At 37.7% G+C, this 18,418-nt stretch overlaps 1 protein-coding gene across 1 annotated transcript; it reads right to left on the bottom strand.

The window, feature by feature from the left end:
* Positions 1-5,837: 5,837 nt before the first annotated feature.
* Positions 5,838-11,047, bottom strand: LOC146503905 (uncharacterized; the record flags this gene model as incomplete). Its single annotated transcript, XM_085131327.1, has 3 exons — positions 5,838-9,490; positions 10,025-10,184; positions 10,842-11,047. Coding segments are annotated over 3 exons (567 nt in total), but the record flags the coding sequence as incomplete, so codon positions are not given.
* Between the last annotated feature and the right edge of the window lie 7,371 nt (positions 11,048-18,418).

Raw genomic sequence — 18,418 nt, 5'->3', positions numbered from 1 at the left:
GGCTTGCGATTGAGGATAATTACACTGTGTGTGTGTGTGTGTGTGTGTGTGTGTGTGTGTGTGTGTGTGTGTGTGTGTCAGAGGATGCGCCAGTGGCCCTGGGACCTCAGGTGGTGGGTCGGTTTCACACTTTCTTTTGTACAGCACCGGGTGGGCTGCAGTGATTTTCTTTTTGGGTCCACGGCTGCTGGTAAGTCCAAGTTCCATTATTGTTTTATTTTCACTTTAGGACACTGTCAACAATGACGCTACATCTTGGGTTTTAATATTTTATTTATTTTTACTATAAATAAAACTGTTTTAATATTGGAGCCAACCTGCCTCAGTGTGCATCCTTGAATCTGTGCGGCCTCCTTTTATTCCTTTTATCTATTTTTCTTAAATATATTTCCTGGGGGTGAAATTTCCCCTAGGTGGCGTTGTCATTTTATTACTTCCTTTTATCTAACCCCGCCGACTACTTGGTCACACTTTCATAGTGTGTAACTTAAAGGCCCTGAGTACTTTCTCCCACACTGAAAACACTGGGATGATAACATTATTTGAACATTACCTAAATAAGACTGATTCAGGACAGACAGTTAGTGATTTTAAACTTTTCTAGCAGTCCTTCACAAACAGGGAACAGTCTGTCTATTCTCTCCATCTGTCAGCTGCTGCTGGCTCTTCCTCCTCCTCTTCCTCACACACTGCTGAGTTGTCCTGGTGGATCATCAGGGGTGCAAAGCCTCACAGATGATGTGCAGCAGTGGGTCCCTCAGTCTGCCCTCACTCTGGACACTTGCAGTTGTCACACATGGAACTCAACTGTGTGATAAGCTGCAGGATTCAAACACGTGTAACTTATAAATAAATGTTCATACTTTTATTACACAATCAGAGAGAAAGAAAAAGAGAGAGAGTGCAGGACAGACCGACAGGTGACAGTCTCAGGTGTATACACTGCTACAAAACGGCACAAGAGAAGGAGGATTTAGTGTTTGTGTTATTACGAGTGCTTGCTCCTCCCCCTTTTGTGAGTGTGGACGCTTCCTCTCTTTGCTCTTTAAATGCTTTGCTGCTTTTATTGATTTTGTATGCTGTTTTTTTTTTTTTGGGGGGGGGGGGGGGTTTGTTTTTTTGTTTTTTTTTGTTTTTGTTTTTTTTCCCGTATGAGCTTACTTGACCGTTTCTGTATATTCCTGAAAGTCTGTGGTGTTGTCGTGTGTGTGTGTCCTGTACTGACCCTTATGCAAAAATAGGTGGAATTAAGACACAGTTCCAAAAGCAAACACAACTGATCAGTGCTGAGAGTGGTCCTCTTGCTGAGGTTGGGGTTATCCTTTAATCTTTTATGAACTACCTCCAACGCTTCCATGACTGGGATGCAAGTGAAGACAGATGTAACATCTCTCTCTCACTGTACATGTACTGTTTATAAAATAAGGGAAACATAACCTGCACAAACAAAATAATTTGCAGGACAAATGTTTGACATCAATTTTGTTCGATTTGAAGAAGGTAGGGGGGCAACTTCACTCACATGTGTTTATAAGGTTGGGAAAACCTTATAAACACATGTTTATGTGTTTCAGCTGAGACTGAAGAAGATAATTGGATGAGTGACGAAACGTTTCTTCCACTGAAAATGTCCAGACGAACGGAATCAACCTTTTGGGATTTACTTACCTGGATGATTAAGCACGCATCAAGATGTTATTTTATTAATATTTTTAAAATGATAGCAGCACAAATGTGCTTTAGTTACACCTGCCCATTCAGTGCAAGAAGGTAAGTCACCAAACAAATGACAGTACCTGAATGGAATTACTGCTTGAAAAATGGGATGCACCATGAAATCCTTTTCATGGGACACCTACTCAGTCATTAAAATATCATCCTACAGAAAATGGTCAATAACAACCCTCCTCTCACTTACTCAGTTAGCAGCACGCTTAAACAGCCATTCCAGTAATGAGTGAGCTATCTATTCATTTTTTAACTCATTTTGGGACATGGGCAAAAGAAAATAGGATAAACTATCAGTTCTTTTGAACTCACTACATTACTCTTTAACTAGTGTAACAGCACAGACTGATCCTGGAGCTGGTGACATATTTGCTGAAACACGACTGCCAGCCAAATTGTTGACAAGACGCCTCTGAGATAACTAAAACGTAATATACATCTTAAATATTTGAAACCAAACAGATAAATAAAATAAAATAAATTTCAACATCCAACAAGGTAAGAATTGTGAGCTTTTGAAATGAGGTTGTTGAACTTTGAAATGACATCCGATTGTACTGAGTAGACATGGCAACTTGGCCTCACAAGAGTACTCATATGAAAAAAGCCACTACTCCCTTTTTTTTTTATTACTTGTTTTGCTTCTTACTTCTATAAACAGTTACATCAGTGCATTTCTAATGACTATAATGATATTTATATTATATATTATATAAATATTTACTTAAACAGAATCATGGACCCTTGGATTGTAACATTACTACATTATGATAGTGCCACTCGAAATGATGGCTTGATATTTTAGTCATATTTGAACATATGATATAGGCTACTTTAACACAGTTTGAACAGGTGCCTTTGGTTTCCCAGGTCTAAAAGTATTTGAAGAATGACACTTTTTTTTTTTTTTGAACAGCTGCTATGATGATTGAACTTCATGGTGACCTTTTAAGAATAATTAGTCTAATGAGAAAAACATCTGAGATATTTCTATTTTTAGTAAACCTTCCCACAAGATCGCTTGCTTGAGGGAAACCACACGGAAGTTACAGAGAATGGGTGTTGTATAATGCGAAAACGAAGCAGTTCCCTTCCATCATGAAGACCACATTACATTTAATTGAATGGATTTTTTAAGAATTGTATTGACTCTTTAGGAATTACAGCCTTAAGAATTGTAATACAGTGGTATGAAAAAGTGTTTTCCCCATTCTTAATTTCCTATTTATTTGTATGTTTGTCAAGATGGTAAACATACAAACACAATTAAACACACATGCAGTTTCTAAATTAAGTTATTTATTATTAAGGGAAAAAAATCCAAACCTTCATGGCTCTCTGTAAAAAGGCGATTGCCCCTAAACCTAATAACTGGTTGGGCCACTCTTAGCAGCAACAACTGCAATCAAGCATTTGCAATAAATGGCAATGAGTCTTTTACAGCTCAGTAAATGACTTTTGGCCCACTCATCTTGAATCTTAGAGTTGTTGTAATTCGGCCACATTTGAGGGTTTTCGATCACCGCCTCTTTAAGGTCATGCCACAGCATCTCAATAGATTTAGGTCAGGACTTTGACTAGGGCACGCCAAAGATCCTCAGAGAATGGCTAGAGGTGAGTAGGTATTTCAGTGGGGTGTGCTTACTTGCAGGTAGAGGTTTAGCACAGGAGAGGGTGGCTGTAAAAGTGGCCACCGGGGGTTGAGCACGTGAGAGGAGATGGTCCAATTCCAGGAGGTCCAGAGGGGGGAAGGTCTAAGGGAGACATTACAGGGCAGCAGGGCAGGAGGGCAGGCCACGGAACGAGAAAAAAAAGTTTAATATTTCCTACAACAACCTTTGTGTCAGAAATTGACGTGTTTGCCTCCGCTCAGCAGCAAAGGCGGTCCTTCCTATTTCCTTTCCTTTATTTGTTTTTGAAGTTAGTTGTTGAAGTTAATGACTGGATTGTTTTGAAATTAAATAACTACTCTCATATAAACACCATTGTTAAAAAGGTAAAATGATTTAGTAATGTAGGTATCCCTAGCAGATAACCATTTGTTCAATGTATTTCTGTCTGACTGGGGTACAGCAGGGCATCAGTTGTCCACACTTTGCTCACCTCTCTTTTTTTGCACAGTAATCATGAAACAGTGGTATATATGCTTACTGTGGAAATTGTTTTAACATTTCTATCTGAAAATCTGCAAACCTGTACAAAGTTACACTATATTCAAACAAACATACAATAATAATCAAATATATAGTTCCACTACTAACTTGGCAACCTCTTAAATTGAACTATTAGAATTTTTTTGAATTGGTTCCAGTACAGGAACCAGAATGATGGAAGGGAACTGCTTCTATTCCTTTTCTCATTATACAACACCCATTCTCTGTAAGTTCCTTGTGATTTTCCTCAGGCAAGTGATATTGTGGGAAGGTTCACTGAAAATAGAAATATCTCAGATGTTTTTCTCATTAGTCTAATTATTCTTAAAAGGTCACCATGATGTCCTAGTAGATGTTGGTAAATTGTACGTGATACCCACATGTTGCACAATGCTCTTGTATGCTATGTCCGTCTAAAGATAACAGGGGCATTAGCAGCCTCAGATCAACAACACATTATGCCATTTCACTTTTCATTTAACAGAATCCATAAGCCAAAATGCATACGTAAATAGACCCTAGACTCAAAGTGGAGATGAGCTAACCACAAACTAATATATTAACTAATATAAACTAACCAATTTATTCTACCACACTGGATTTTAAATTGAAAACCAAGAAGTGAACTTTCAATAAGAGAGTAAGATGTCAATGCAACTTAACGGGCCCATCATTAGGCTGAAAAACAAAAACAAAATCAACTCTACAGTGCATTCAAAAAGTATTCACAGCACTTCAGTAGTTACTGAAGTAGTAAGTAATTTTTCACCTGAGAATTTGACACACAATACTTTATAATGACAAAGTGAACAGAGTTTGCTTGAAATTGTTACAAAGGTGTTTAAAACGAATAATAATAAATAAATAAATAGATTCCCCACTTGCGCTGAGGGCGGTCTATATCCTTCAAGCTTGGGTCCTCTAGCAGCTCAGTATCGTTGCTCGTCCTGCGTTAGAACTGCACTCTTCTGGATGTTGATCCTGGGATTTGCTGGAGCTACTTACCCAGTTTAGAGGTCACTGCCACAAGTGCTCCGACTACATACTCAGAATAACTACTAACATTAAATAACCTACCACAAAATAACTATTTAAAAAAACTATTTAAATATATTTACATGATTAAATTGCTTTATTTTACCATCATGCAATTCTGTTATTCCAACTTAATGTACTTAAAATGGACCAACTTAATCAATTAATGATGAATCAACTCATTTACTGCAGTTGAGTCCAACTTAATTTAATTCCGCTGATCCAACCCACGCAAATTATGTTAGTCGAACAGAATTATTGCATCTAATAGAAAGCCATTTATTAATGTGGAAATCCTTTTTATGATTATTTTAAATTCATTTAAAGTGATATCTTTTGGAGTGTTCAACAAAGTCTAGAGTCTGGTTAACATTAAAAAAAAATCTTTTTTTTCCTCCACTTTGATCAGTTTTTAACAAAATTCACGTAGCTGTCGCTCCATCCATCCTCTTCCACTTGTCCTTTTCAGGACAAGTGGAAGTGGAAGTTTGTCATTAAATTTGACAAACTGAACACATTCTGTACTGTACAGGAGACATGGCACAAGATTGATTGACAATGGCCTACAGCCGATCAGGACACAGAACATAATGCACTGTAAAAAAAAAAAAAAAAACCATTCAAAATTGCACAAAAAAATCTGTGCATCAGCGAGCCTGCGAAAAGTGAATCGCGTTATAGCGAGGGACCACTGTACTCTAATTCCAACTGATGCATTGAGAAAGTAGAAAGTATAGTCCCTTAAGACCCAGCTGAATGCTTAAGTCAGGATCAGTATGAAAGTTATAAATATTTTCCAGAACATTCTTGCTGCCTAGCTGCCTCTTTTAGAAATCACCAAAGTAACTCATCTGCCTCAATCTCGCCCTATCTGTAGTATCCTCCTCTGTCCTCTGATTTCAAGATTTCAAACCACAGGAAAGCATGCACACATAGGAGAAGTATGGTATTGCTATTCATTGCAGTTTAACCTGTCAAGGACAAAAACATGAAGTGCATAGCACTGTTGCCCTCATAGAGTTTGCATGTTTCCAGCCTCCCTGAAACCAGGAATCTTTGATCGCTAGCAGCGTGACTCTGAACTGCTGTACTGTATGTTTTAGTTTTCTCGCCAACAAACACAACAATGTCGATGAAACATTTTCCACCATCATAGGCACCTGCAGTAGCACCCAAAAGGCAGAGGAAGATGCTAACCACCGCACAAAAAGTTGGACTTCTGGACATGCTAAAGGAAGGGGGAAGTTACCTATTTTTCAGACCATAAGGCACACTGCATTGTGAGGCGCAAATCATTCTTCTTGCTTCCTCCACTTACATACCATTGATTCCTTAGTGTTAAATTCTCTTACAGCTGCACTATTCCCATGTTCTGGAACTGAAAACAGGTTTTGATTCATTCTATAATATTGGACTTATTTTTCTACAAAGGTTTGAACTTTGAGAGAGTTTAAACTAGAGAGAAAAGTGTGAAAATGTTCATGCCCGTCTGAGAAAAGTGTATAAAGTGTGTAGTGAGGGGTTATAAAACATCTATAATAATTGTAAAAAATAAAGCTAGCTACTTCGCGGATTCCACCTATCATGCGTTATTTTTAGAACCTAACTCCCGCGATAAACGAGGAACCGCTGTATATATAATATACTTTCTGTATAAAAGATTGTACATGGGAACAACAGGTCAAAGACAAGAGAGTGATCACAGTTGAACTGGGCGAATTAATCTTTCATGTATAGAATAATTTTGACATTTAATACCGTTTGATCACTCTGCCTTCAAGATTATAGTTCAATGTATTAGAAAGTGGTTTAAATAAACTTAAATATATAAAAAATTTAGTACAACAGTCAAAACCTCCTTTGGAAAATTTATGTTGTGTTCCTCTTTGTGGTTCCACCAATCACCAGTAGATTGCCTTCAACTTAATTCTGCTTTCTTACTTCTCCTAATTCAAGTCTTAAAATTTGTCTCCATAGTATGCAAATGTCAGTGAGTTCTGTTGTCCACATGTGACCAGTATATAGCCACATATATAAATCGTAGTTAGATAGATTGGCAATATTCATCTTGGCTACTGTATTTAAGATGGTGGTACAAAAAACTGGCCCCAGTCTTATGTATTTTTAATGGATTCATTTTAAGCCCTTGAACTACATCAGTTTGTTGGAAGACAGAATTAGACAATAATAAATGTGCATTCATGAGTACAATATTGTTTTCTTTAATAAATCAACTGAAAAATGACAGATTTCAGCAACTTCTAATAAATATACAGTACAAAAAATGGCAAACCTTTACCCTGGGTCAACTGAACCATATGAACTGGAAGAACAACCAACTTTGACTTTATAGAAAAATTAAATAAAAATACACGCATAGCACCAAACATTCACAGAGAAATATTTATAAAATTGCATCTGTCTTATATTGCAGAGGAAAAGGGACAGAAGTGCAGAAGTGGCTCAATAAACCTAAGTACATATCCTGAACAGATTTCCATTTGTTTTGAAACCTTTGAATAGGGTCATGATTTAAAACTAGCTTCACAACCTGACAAATCTTTTTTTTTTTGTTTTTTGTTTTTTGTTTCAAAGAGAAAGGCACTTCCCAAAGTTTGACCTGGATCGGTCCAAGGTTTGTTTGAGTTTTTTTTTTAATCACCAAATTGTGTGAATTAGTGTAACTTAGTTACAGTATAGCATACAATTCAGCTCAGGAGGCACTATAACTTTATTGGGTGAGCCTGGACCCCTGGGGCTCATCCATAATACCCACTCTGCATCTGCCAGTTACAGTACTCTAGCTTTAATCACATTACGTAAATCACATTCTCGTTAAAAAGTAACTAAAGCTTACACAAAGGTGAACACAATTGGGTAGTTAAGAAGAAATAGCAATTCTTATAACATCTATGGCATTCAGAAGTAAGTGTGTATTGTTCTCTAGCTTTAGCTAGTAAAATAAAACATATGATTTATAATACATGCATACATTCAATAGTGTGGGTTTGACTTTTAGCTTTTTCATGTATGCAACAATGCAACAATTAAGTGGGCTCACCTTGCAGAAACACAAAAAATACAGTGGTGTACAACACTGAGCAATAGAGATTAGTGCAATACATTGATTTCATTGTGAGAAGCATCTATCCATTGCTGCAAACAGGATTCAATTTTTGTCAAGAACCTGAAAAAGGACCCTAAGACCCTAAACAGTGCTTAAGATGACTGTGTCAATTCCAGAAAACTCTAATGAACTGGCTATTTGAAAATTTTGAGCTGTTTTTCCACTACCTTTGCTAGTAACTGTGGCTATACCTAAAGATGATCACGTTTATATCTTCTTTTTTGTTGTGTGGGTCTGTAAGGTTGAATGTCGTACTGTTACATAAAGACGGGATGGTTCCCATAAACAGTAAGAAAATACACATTGCTCATTGTTTTTTAAAAAGTAACACAAGTAAAGGCATAATTGTAACTAAAGTAATTGAAGTTTGACATTTCTTGGTGATTTTAAAGTAGTTATTACTTTCTTAATTACTTTACATTTTAAATAGTTTTATAAATAAATAATTTGTATTCATCTCATCTTTTTTTGCATTACTCTAACGTGAACTTAGGTGTACCATCACACTAGTTAGACTACAGTCCCAAATAAACAGAAATCTATTTCCAAATGAGGACTCTAGCTGCTTGGCTGGGATCAATGTGCATGTCACTTTCAAGCTAGAAGCAGTTTGTACTTGCATGTTCTTGTCCTTCCATGCACTAAAATGAAAGAAATGCCCATATGGCGCTTTTAATGATTTTCTCTTCTTCTAATCTGTCCTTCAAGGAGATGACCTTTGTAACACAAGTAAGAACACAGTTGTAACTAGAATGTGAGTACTGATCTAAGGTGAACACTTGGAAAAAATGAAATGCAGTGATTGAAGAACAGACTCATGATTGAAATCAGTGAAAATATTAACGTTGTTAAAGATATAGATCTTCCCAGGAATCAGTTTAGGGGAGCTGCAGTGATCAACTATTTTCAGGGTGTACGGCAAAGACAAAGCTTTGACTTTGGCCTTCTTCCCATGGACTTTTAGCATGCTCTTGAAAACAATGCTATGCAGAGACACACTTTCCACAATCCCAATGCGCACTAAACAGAGATGCAGAACATTGCATTACAAATACACATTATTTTTTCAATGGCATTTCTTCCAATATGTGTATATATTTCATACCTTTATTGCAAAGAGTTGTTTTGTTCAGATTATTCACAGAGAGATGTCGGTATTCTGAAAAAAAAAAGATTATAGACATATTATTGGTAAAATGCAGAATCTGGGCTGTGCCATCATGTTAAAATGACACAAAATGAAGTTCTACTTTGTGAGAGGACATCGAAACGTATGCGACTGACCATTAATCATCTTTCTCTGATCCTGTTCTGATTCATTGATTAATGTAAGCCTCCCAGCGCAGCACGACCACAGGGTGGTGTTGTAATAGAGGTGACCACAGCATCCAAATCCTGTCTTGACAGTGTAAAGCACCTCTTTGTCCTCACCTGAGCAGCAAATCTCCTGGTTTTGAAAAGATATTATGTGTTATTGTTAGTAAAAACATAATTATTTGCACTCACTGTCACTGAGGCATTATGTTAATTCAGTCAGGCCACATTACATGTTAAGCCAATAATCTTCCTCAGTTATCAGCTCTTTGTTACAAAAACATTGTAACATTAGCAGAGAACATTTGGCAAGCTTTTTATGGGTGCAACCCCGATATTCAACTGTGCTATTTAGAAGAGTTCCAGTTGTATAACATTCATTACATTACTAGTACTTTCAATGGCGTAGTGGGAGGGAGCTGCTGCTTTCTTAAGTTTTCCCCCAGACATATATCAATTTATTTTCTTCAAAAAATACGCTTCATGTTCCTTCACAAAAAAAATCTAGCATTAAAACCTGCCAATCAGTTATACTAACCACTGTAGCCAAAAGTAACTTTAAATCATGTTTCGTGCCTACAACAGGCAGAAGCCTGTTTAAAGGGGGTGAAGCAATGGTAGGAAATACAAAATGCTTTGTTGACGCCATCAATATCACTGACTCTACCTGTGGCTTTTGCAGAATGGATCCACAGCACTGTGCATCCCCTCCATGCTCATCTAATGATGTCAGATTGTACAGCGTTCCTGCACACCACTTCATCTGTGGGTCTTTAATGTTGTAGGCTTTGACCCCACAGCAGTGGATGTTTCTCAGTCTGGGATGTCTGGTTGGAAAACAGAGGTATCAATTAATATCAAATATGGAGAGTGAGATGAAAAATGTAAGCTTATTGGAGCCTGAGTTATATGAGCCATTATCTATATTGATAGATTTCAGCCTGAAAGGTATTATCTTCATTTATTCAGCACAGGGTTTACACAGTGAAAGAAAAACATCGGAGCTGCAGCTTCAGGTGTCCATCAGGATCTACACAGAATGTATTTATACCCAGAGCCATTGTCAACCACACTTTCACAGCTACTACAAGTAGAAACAGACTTATGAGAGCAGCCAAGACTCAACCAGTTCAACTGATACAAAACTGAACACAAAATGAAAAACTAAAACCCAGATACAAATAGCTGCTGATTTGGGTGATAACTCTGATAACATTACAACGGTTTCCAACCCATTTATCAATACAAAATATTGAATGGTACAATAAATTAAATTCCTAAATATTTTAGTTCTTCTAAATAGATAAATCACTGGACTGGTGGCAAGCAAACAGACAGTTTTCCACAATAAATTTGATCTCAAATTGTGCCAAATACTGTCAGAGACTCAGAAAGAAGAAATTCTTTAATAATCCATGTGAAGCGCGCGCGCGCACACACACACACACACACACACACACACACACACACACACACAAAATCACCTGTGTCCATTGCAGCAAATCTCAACATCAGGCTGGTAAATTTCTGTCCCACAGCAGTGTTGTCCTGGGCTGCCATGAAAGTGAGAACAACACATGGTCCCTTTAGCCGGGTTGTAAGAAATACCCAACTCCGAACATTCCTCTCCATCATCTCTGTCCTCGTACAAGGTGTTATTACAACAGAGAACTCCACGTTGTGCTGAGCCTTACGGCGTCTCTCCACAGCACTGGAAGAATCAGAGATAATACAGTAACATTGCAGCGTTGTGAACTCTGTAACTTAAAAAATTATATTGCACATAGGTGAACACATAAATGTATTAGTTTTGGAAAATAAAAAGATGAAAAATGAAAATCAGTAATATTAAAAGCAAAGAAAAAGGGTTACAATTTTACATTAAGTACATCTAATTTCATAATGTGTCTTGCGCACCACATTAAAAACGCCCAGTTACTTTATAAAAGGAGCGGGGTGGAGCTCCATGCTTTCTCATGGAAGCTGCATAAAAAGAACTTGCATTTCTGGAATGACTGGGGCCCTGTTGTTAGCTCTATACATTTTAAAGTTATTTTAACTGACTTTAATACTGTAATGTATGCGCTAACATTTACTTAGTCAAAATCTCACTAGTATGGCCTTAATAAATGTTTCTCTCTCTTTATTAAGGAACAGTGCTTTGGTCTTCTGGCTTCATAAGGAAAGAGTGGGTTGATTTTGCCACAGACATTGTTGACTTTCACTGAAATGAAAAATTCATCTAGTTGATCAGGTTTGAAAAAAAAGAAAGAACAATGAAAACATTACTTGATCTATCCAAGGCTTCCATCCTGATACACATCCATCACAACAGACTTGTGTATGGGAGTTGTACACAGTGGGTGGTGTCTTCCTTTGACCTAAATAGAGAGGTGTGATGGTCAGAAGGGTGGAAAGATGAGAGAGTGCAGTGAAAAACTTATCAGAGTAAACATGTTGAGATGAATAATGTCCACAAAAGATGACTCAAAGGGTCTGAGAGAGAAGAAATTATACTTGTTCACATTCAGCATGTTTACTTGTAGCTGCATTTTCTAATACAATACCCTCTTTGATATTCACAAGTAAGAGCCTGCTTATTTTCCCATCCTTTGCACTGTACTGATGATAAAATTGAGACTTCAGCTCAGTCATGTCTGAGAAGCAATCAACAATCTGATCTTCCTTTCCTCTCCTCTGCCATGTGTTGCTTATCCACATGTTAAAAATGCTAAAATGCCAAATCATGTTTTGTTTTTCCAGCAAAAGTTGGATGTTTTATATCTTGCGAAACGTAAGCAAGAGGTGATGTAATCTCCTCAGAGGAAGGGAAAGACCCTAGTGTGGGCTTACCCATATTCACTTTTAAAACCCTTAACGTTTGGGAAAAACTCAGAAAGGCAAAACATTAGACAGATGTGGAGGAATTACCAACCACAAAAAAACTGAAGCATGTGAAGCCAAATGTGCGAAAATCAGAGTGAAAGAGAAACAGTGGGAAAGTGGAGAGAGTGGAAAACATCTCGTAAGCAAAAACTAAAAGTTGGCTGACTTTCTGGTTCAACAACATGTCATAAACGTAACAAGTTACAGGGGTACTGCAAAGTTCATGAACCCATTCAGAGCTCCAGGCAGATTTTTAAAACAAACAAGCTGCTGTTTGCAGTTTATTGTTACGTCAGTAATCTTTTTAGTGCCTCAAATGATTATTCTCAAATTATTCTCACATCTCATTATAGTTTTTTAAAGGACTTATCAAAGAATGTCAGTGTAGGTCTCAATCATCCAGATCATGGTAATCTAAGGAGCCTGGAAAAACAAAATGACCAGAATGGTGGAGACTGAGAGTCCCAAATATTTAAACCGTAGTGGGATTTGTCCCTTAAGAGAGTCATTGACCCACTATTGATCCCATACCTCATCAAGTTGTGAAAAGGGATGTGAGTCATTATTAGCAGAGGTTTCAGGTGAAACCATCATGTGACCTATTGAGGTTAACTGACTGAGTGAAGATGTGAGTGGGCATCAAGGCCCCTGGGAAGGAAAATCAAAACTGGATTGTAGGTTACAGTCAGTTGGTGTCGTAAGGAGTTTGCCCTACCAGCATGACATCTCAGTGCACTTCGAACCCAGCAAGACACTCTGGTTAATCCCAAGTACAAAATGCTCAAACACAAGCTAAACTAGTGTTTCCTACCCACCTGCTGCTCATAGGTGTGCTGTGAGAAATGATCAGGTGCACAGTGGAAGATTATGTGGTTCCACCTGATTAGTACTGTAAGCGAACGGTGTGAGTTACATTACATTACATTACATTACATACATTACATTATCTACCACTAGAGGGCAGTACAACCACCTCCTCTAATTAAATAGGTTGCCAACTGCCAGTAAAACAGAAGAAGACCAAGGAGAAATTACATAATAATCATGCTGAGTGAGACAACTCAGTGTGTAAAAGCCCTAGCATGAGTAGTGGTCTGAAGAAAGCAAAAAAGGTATACTGGGGACAAACCGAGCCAATTCTGCTATGCATGGTGCGCCGGGAAAAATGATCAATGGTGGTGTGCTGTGTGATTTTACTAATGTGAAATATATGCCATGGTTCCAAAAGATTGGGAAACGCTGCTCTACCATTTTTATTTTATTTATTTATTTTTTATTACAAAGCTTACAAAGCTTAATGATTTATAGGATGATGGAAGAAGATATGTGATAAGTTACGGTTGTCATGTGGGCCAAAATGCCAGGAGATTTTTGATGACACATTTCAGCCCTACACTAATGCTGCACATAATGACAACATTGGCTCTACAGACATGTTACATTAAAACAGGTTGCTACTAAACATTTAGATGTCTGAATCCATAGAGTGAAAATAAAAACAGTTCAATACATGCAGGCTTGTTTACAACCTTTTTCAGACGTCATTGCATTGCTTTTCTTATACTCATCATTCCATCTTTCCTGATGGAAGACAGATAGTACTTCACTGTCTGCAAGTATGACGTGACATTCTTCACTGTCATTAAATATAAGACATAATTTTGCGAAGTACTAAATCTTTCAGTTCGTGTGAAGAAACATTGTTCACTGTTTGTGTATTTCAGCAACCTGGGGGACTAAAGTCAGACAAAAACAGCTTTTGTCCTTTTGGTTCTTTATTCCCAAGAAAGTATAGTAAACAAAAAATGTATTCACACACCTAAGATCAGAATTTAACACAACTTGTTTCTGCTCTTTTTGTGTAAAGGTAATTCCTAAAAAATGTTTCTCTGGTAAATTTTGGTAGGAAGGACACTTTCTTGGCAGGCTTATAGCAGTCTTTTTCTTAAGATGACAGCTTAAATGCACCCATTTCACTAAATGCCTACAAGAAAACATCAAGCCATTCACTTCTCAGTAGTGTGCAGGACTTGAGTAACTTGTACCATGAAATTCCTATTAATGCTTTGACATAAATCGAGGATTTGGAGGAACTTCTGCCAGTTCTGCAAGTTAGACGATGTAAAATGATTGCTTATAACAGCATGACTCTGTAGAAGAGAACTGAATTGACTTGAGAACATTCAGAAAATACAAAGTGCACTTCAAAATCAAAAATACAAAAAAAGAAGTACAGAGGTACAAATGTTCCTTTCCCAGAAGCCATCAAAAGTATTTTCCTGGGTTTGCTGTTTTTCTAGTTTTGTGAAAGTCCATTGTTTTCAAAGTCTTTACACTGAAAGCAGAACACCAAAGCAGCTTCAGCTCTCCATTACTGTCTACAAAAAATACATTCACACCCAGAAGTGCTGTTGCCCCCCACACTTTGACAGTTACTCTAAGTATAAATAGGGTTGACGAGAGCAGTCAAGAAAAAACAAGAGCTGGAAAATATGCATGATGCAGAGACCATGTGCATTCCATGAAATATATAGACATATAAAGATATTCCATGAAAGACCTGACTGACAAAATGCAAAACAGTGTTACATACCAACTGATGAAAAAACCTAAAGTGACCAGCCAAAGGAAGAAGTGGCTGTGTGGAATCACAGATTACAACAGGTTTTCTGTTTCCGTCTCATTCTATATTCTCCTTCATCTGCCTGGACAGCATTCTTTGTCCACTATAGTAGTAATGTAGATGCACTTTTTTAAGTTTAAAATTCATTCAAGGATACTAAGAATGATCTTTTACTAGAAGTCACACATGTTAATTCTATATCTATGTATCTATAAATCTATAGCCAAGACAATAGAACATTCAGTATTCTGGACTGTCCCTGTCAAGTGTAGACCTTTTCTGTATTTATAAAACAAACTATTACTCAGCTCACATAGGTCTTTTTTTCACTTACATCCAACCAGTGACGGCAGGGTTAACAAACAAACAATGTGAATCATTTGCTTATGCCTAAATGTTAAGGATTTGAAAGGAAAAAAGGAGAAATTACAACAAAATAATATTCAGACAAGTGAACACAAATGTGAATCATACACAATAAAAGACATTAAAGATAGTCACATGGACCAAAACAGCTATTCTCTCACTCCTTTAAAATACACTTCAACTCTCCCATCACAGCCATTGCAGCCCTTATTTAAAGGGTCCTGACGATACAATCATTGTTTTGGATAAATAAACTTAATAATACTCTTCAAAGGATTGGACAAAACTTTACTCAAAGTAGCTTTTAGCTGTCACTCACAGACAGATGCATTATCAACATGGCTTGGTTTCGATGATTAAATTATCACTAGTGTTTTATAGTGCATAGTAAATTGTTTCCCCTTTATATTCTTGGGCCTGTCATGTAAACCTTAATAAAGTGTTTCCAAACCTTTTGGAGCCATGGCACATATTTCACATAAAAAACAAACAAACAAACATTTTATGGTCACCAGAAGCATGCATCCTGCAGTTGATGCACAGTACGTACTGTAATATTCATGACAGCCTTTTACTAAAAAAATTATTAAAATTTTTGACTGCTGTAATTTTACAATCTCGCGCACTGTATTAATTTCAGTTAATGTATCATACAATGGCCATGAAAAGAATCTCCACTTAGGACAATGTACAAACCCAGACTTTTTTTTGTTTTGTCTAGTAAAACACCTTTAGACCAAGACACCCATGTACACTCATGGGGAGAGAGAATGAATAGCCTTAAATGTGTAAAGGACTATTTTAAAATTAATGCGGAGTTGAACCGGGAGCCAGCGACGCTGCTTCAGGATAGGGGTGATGTGGTGAGTAGAGGGAGTCCTAGTAATAATACGGGCAGCAGAGTTCTGGACACGTTGAAGCTTGTTGATGGATTTTTGTGGCAGGCCAAATAAGAGACAATTACAGTAGTCAATCCGAGAGATAACGAGACTATGGACCAGAATAACAGTGGCATGTGGAGTGAGGAAGGGGTGGAGGTGATTGATGTTACGGAGTTGGAAATATGCTGAGCTAGTGATATTATTGATGTGAGAGTTAAACGATAATGTACTGTCAAGAATGATACCCTAATTTTTCACAGATGGAGAGGTAGAAACTGACAAGTTATTGATAGTAACCGAAAAAGTGTTAGTCCTGGATAGCGATGATTTGGAGCCAACCAGGAGATGTTCTGATTTGTTTCTGTTGAGTTTAAGACAGTTGGAGGAAAACCATGAATCAAGTTCGGCTAAGCAGAGGGTGACAGAAGGTGGAGGAAGAGTAGACAGGTAAAGCTGGGTGTCGTCGGCATAATAGTGGAACTGAATATTAAATTTATAGAAAATGTGTCCAAGTGGAAGGAGGTAAATAATGAAAAGGAAGGTCCAAGTATGGCCCTTGGTGTGTGTAAGGAAGTTTATGTGTTGTTTAAAATTAAAGCTATCAAGGCAGGATAAAAGGTCTTTGGTAAGAGGATGGTCGGAGTTATCCACATGACACACACATAGGAGGTAAATAATGAAAAGGAAGGCCCAAGGACAGATCCCTGGGGCACCCCAGTAGACAGAGGAAAAGGCTGAGAGGTGAAGGCTTTTAATCGAATGAACTGAGTGCGGTCAGACAGGTATGATTTGAACCAGGCTAGTGGGGTATGAGAAAGGCTGATAGAAGCTAATCTGCTGAGAAGGATGGTGTGAGAGAGGGTGTCAAATGGTGCACTCAGATCGAAGATAATAAGGATGGAGAGTAGACCAGCTGCCATAAGAAGATCATTCGTTATTTTTATAGGAGCAGTTTTGGTGCTATGAGAAAGACGGAAACCAGACTGGAACTGTTCGTAAAGGTTATTATTGGTAAGGCATAGATAAACTTGTGAAGCAACTATTTTTTCAAGAATTTTTGAGAGAAATTGTAGATTGAAGATAGGACGAACGTTATTAAGGTTGTTGGGCTGTAGACCTGTTTTGTTTTGTTTTTTCAGAACTGGGGTGAGCGGCAACGTTGAAAGAGGCAGGAACAGTTCCAGAGGTGAGTGAATAATGGATAATGGCAGATATGAGGGGAAGAAGAGAGGATAGACACGCCTTGACTAAGACTGTAGGAAGGGGGTCAAGGTGACAGGTAGAAGGCTTTGATTTGTGGATGAGATCAGAGATATCAGTGACAGAGGGAAGTTGGAAGGCAGAAAGGCAATGTAATAGGGGTGGGGTTGAGAAGGAGGAGCTACATGGAACACAGGAGCCAGGTCTTGGTGTATTTTATGATTTTTTTCAGTGAAGAATAGCTTTAGAGAGTCACGGAAGTTAGACGAGTAGAGATGAGCGGGTAGAAAGTCAGACGGCCTGAGAAAATACTTGAATAGTGAAAACAGTGTCTTAGTAGAATCCTCGCTTGAACAAACAATGGTAGAGTAATAGGCAGATTTAGTTTGGTTAATACAATCTATATAAAACAGAACATGGTTGTTAAACATTTTCTTATGAATAGTAAGGCCGGTTTTCTTATGGAGACACTCAAGTCGTCGGCTTTTAGCTTTCCAAAGTCGGAGTTCAGTTGTGTACCAAGGTGCTGAGTGAGAAAAGGATACAGGTCTAGTTTTTAGTGGAGCGAGAGAGTTCAAAATACTACTAAGGCTATGATTATAATAAGAGACCAGATCATCTAGAGTAGACAGGTTGTTGAGAGATAGACAACTAGAAAGAGCAGAAGAAAAGATATCAAGATTTATTCTCTTCTCTTGATTATGGAGAAAGTCATTAGGACATTAAAGGAGAGAAGCAGATGATCAGAGGTTGGTAGCTCGTTGGCTGTGCAGTTTGAAGGAGTAACTCTGGAGCAGCAGACTAGGTCCAAGTATGGCCCTTGGTGTGAGTAGGGAAGTTTATGTGTTGTTTAAAATTAAAGCTATCAAGGCAGGATAAAAGGTCTTTGGTAAGAGGATGGTCGGAGTTATCCACATACAGGAGCCTCGGTGAATGTACTTTTGCTGAGGGAGGAACGTAGACACCAGAGGGCTGTACAGGCAGGTAGGGCTGCTCGATTATGGCAAAAATGATAATCACGATTATTTTCACTGAAATTGAGATCTCGATTATTTGACGATATTTATTTAACCCTTTAAGACCTACTATAGAACCAAGTCCGCCA

This window comes from Neolamprologus multifasciatus, chromosome 14 (assembly GCF_963576455.1).
Source record: "Neolamprologus multifasciatus chromosome 14, fNeoMul1.2, whole genome shotgun sequence".
NCBI classification, from domain to species: Eukaryota; Metazoa; Chordata; class Actinopteri; order Cichliformes; family Cichlidae; genus Neolamprologus; species Neolamprologus multifasciatus.
The sequence above is the reverse complement of the archived record's forward strand: the minus strand, read 5'-3'. Positions and strand labels throughout refer to the sequence as shown.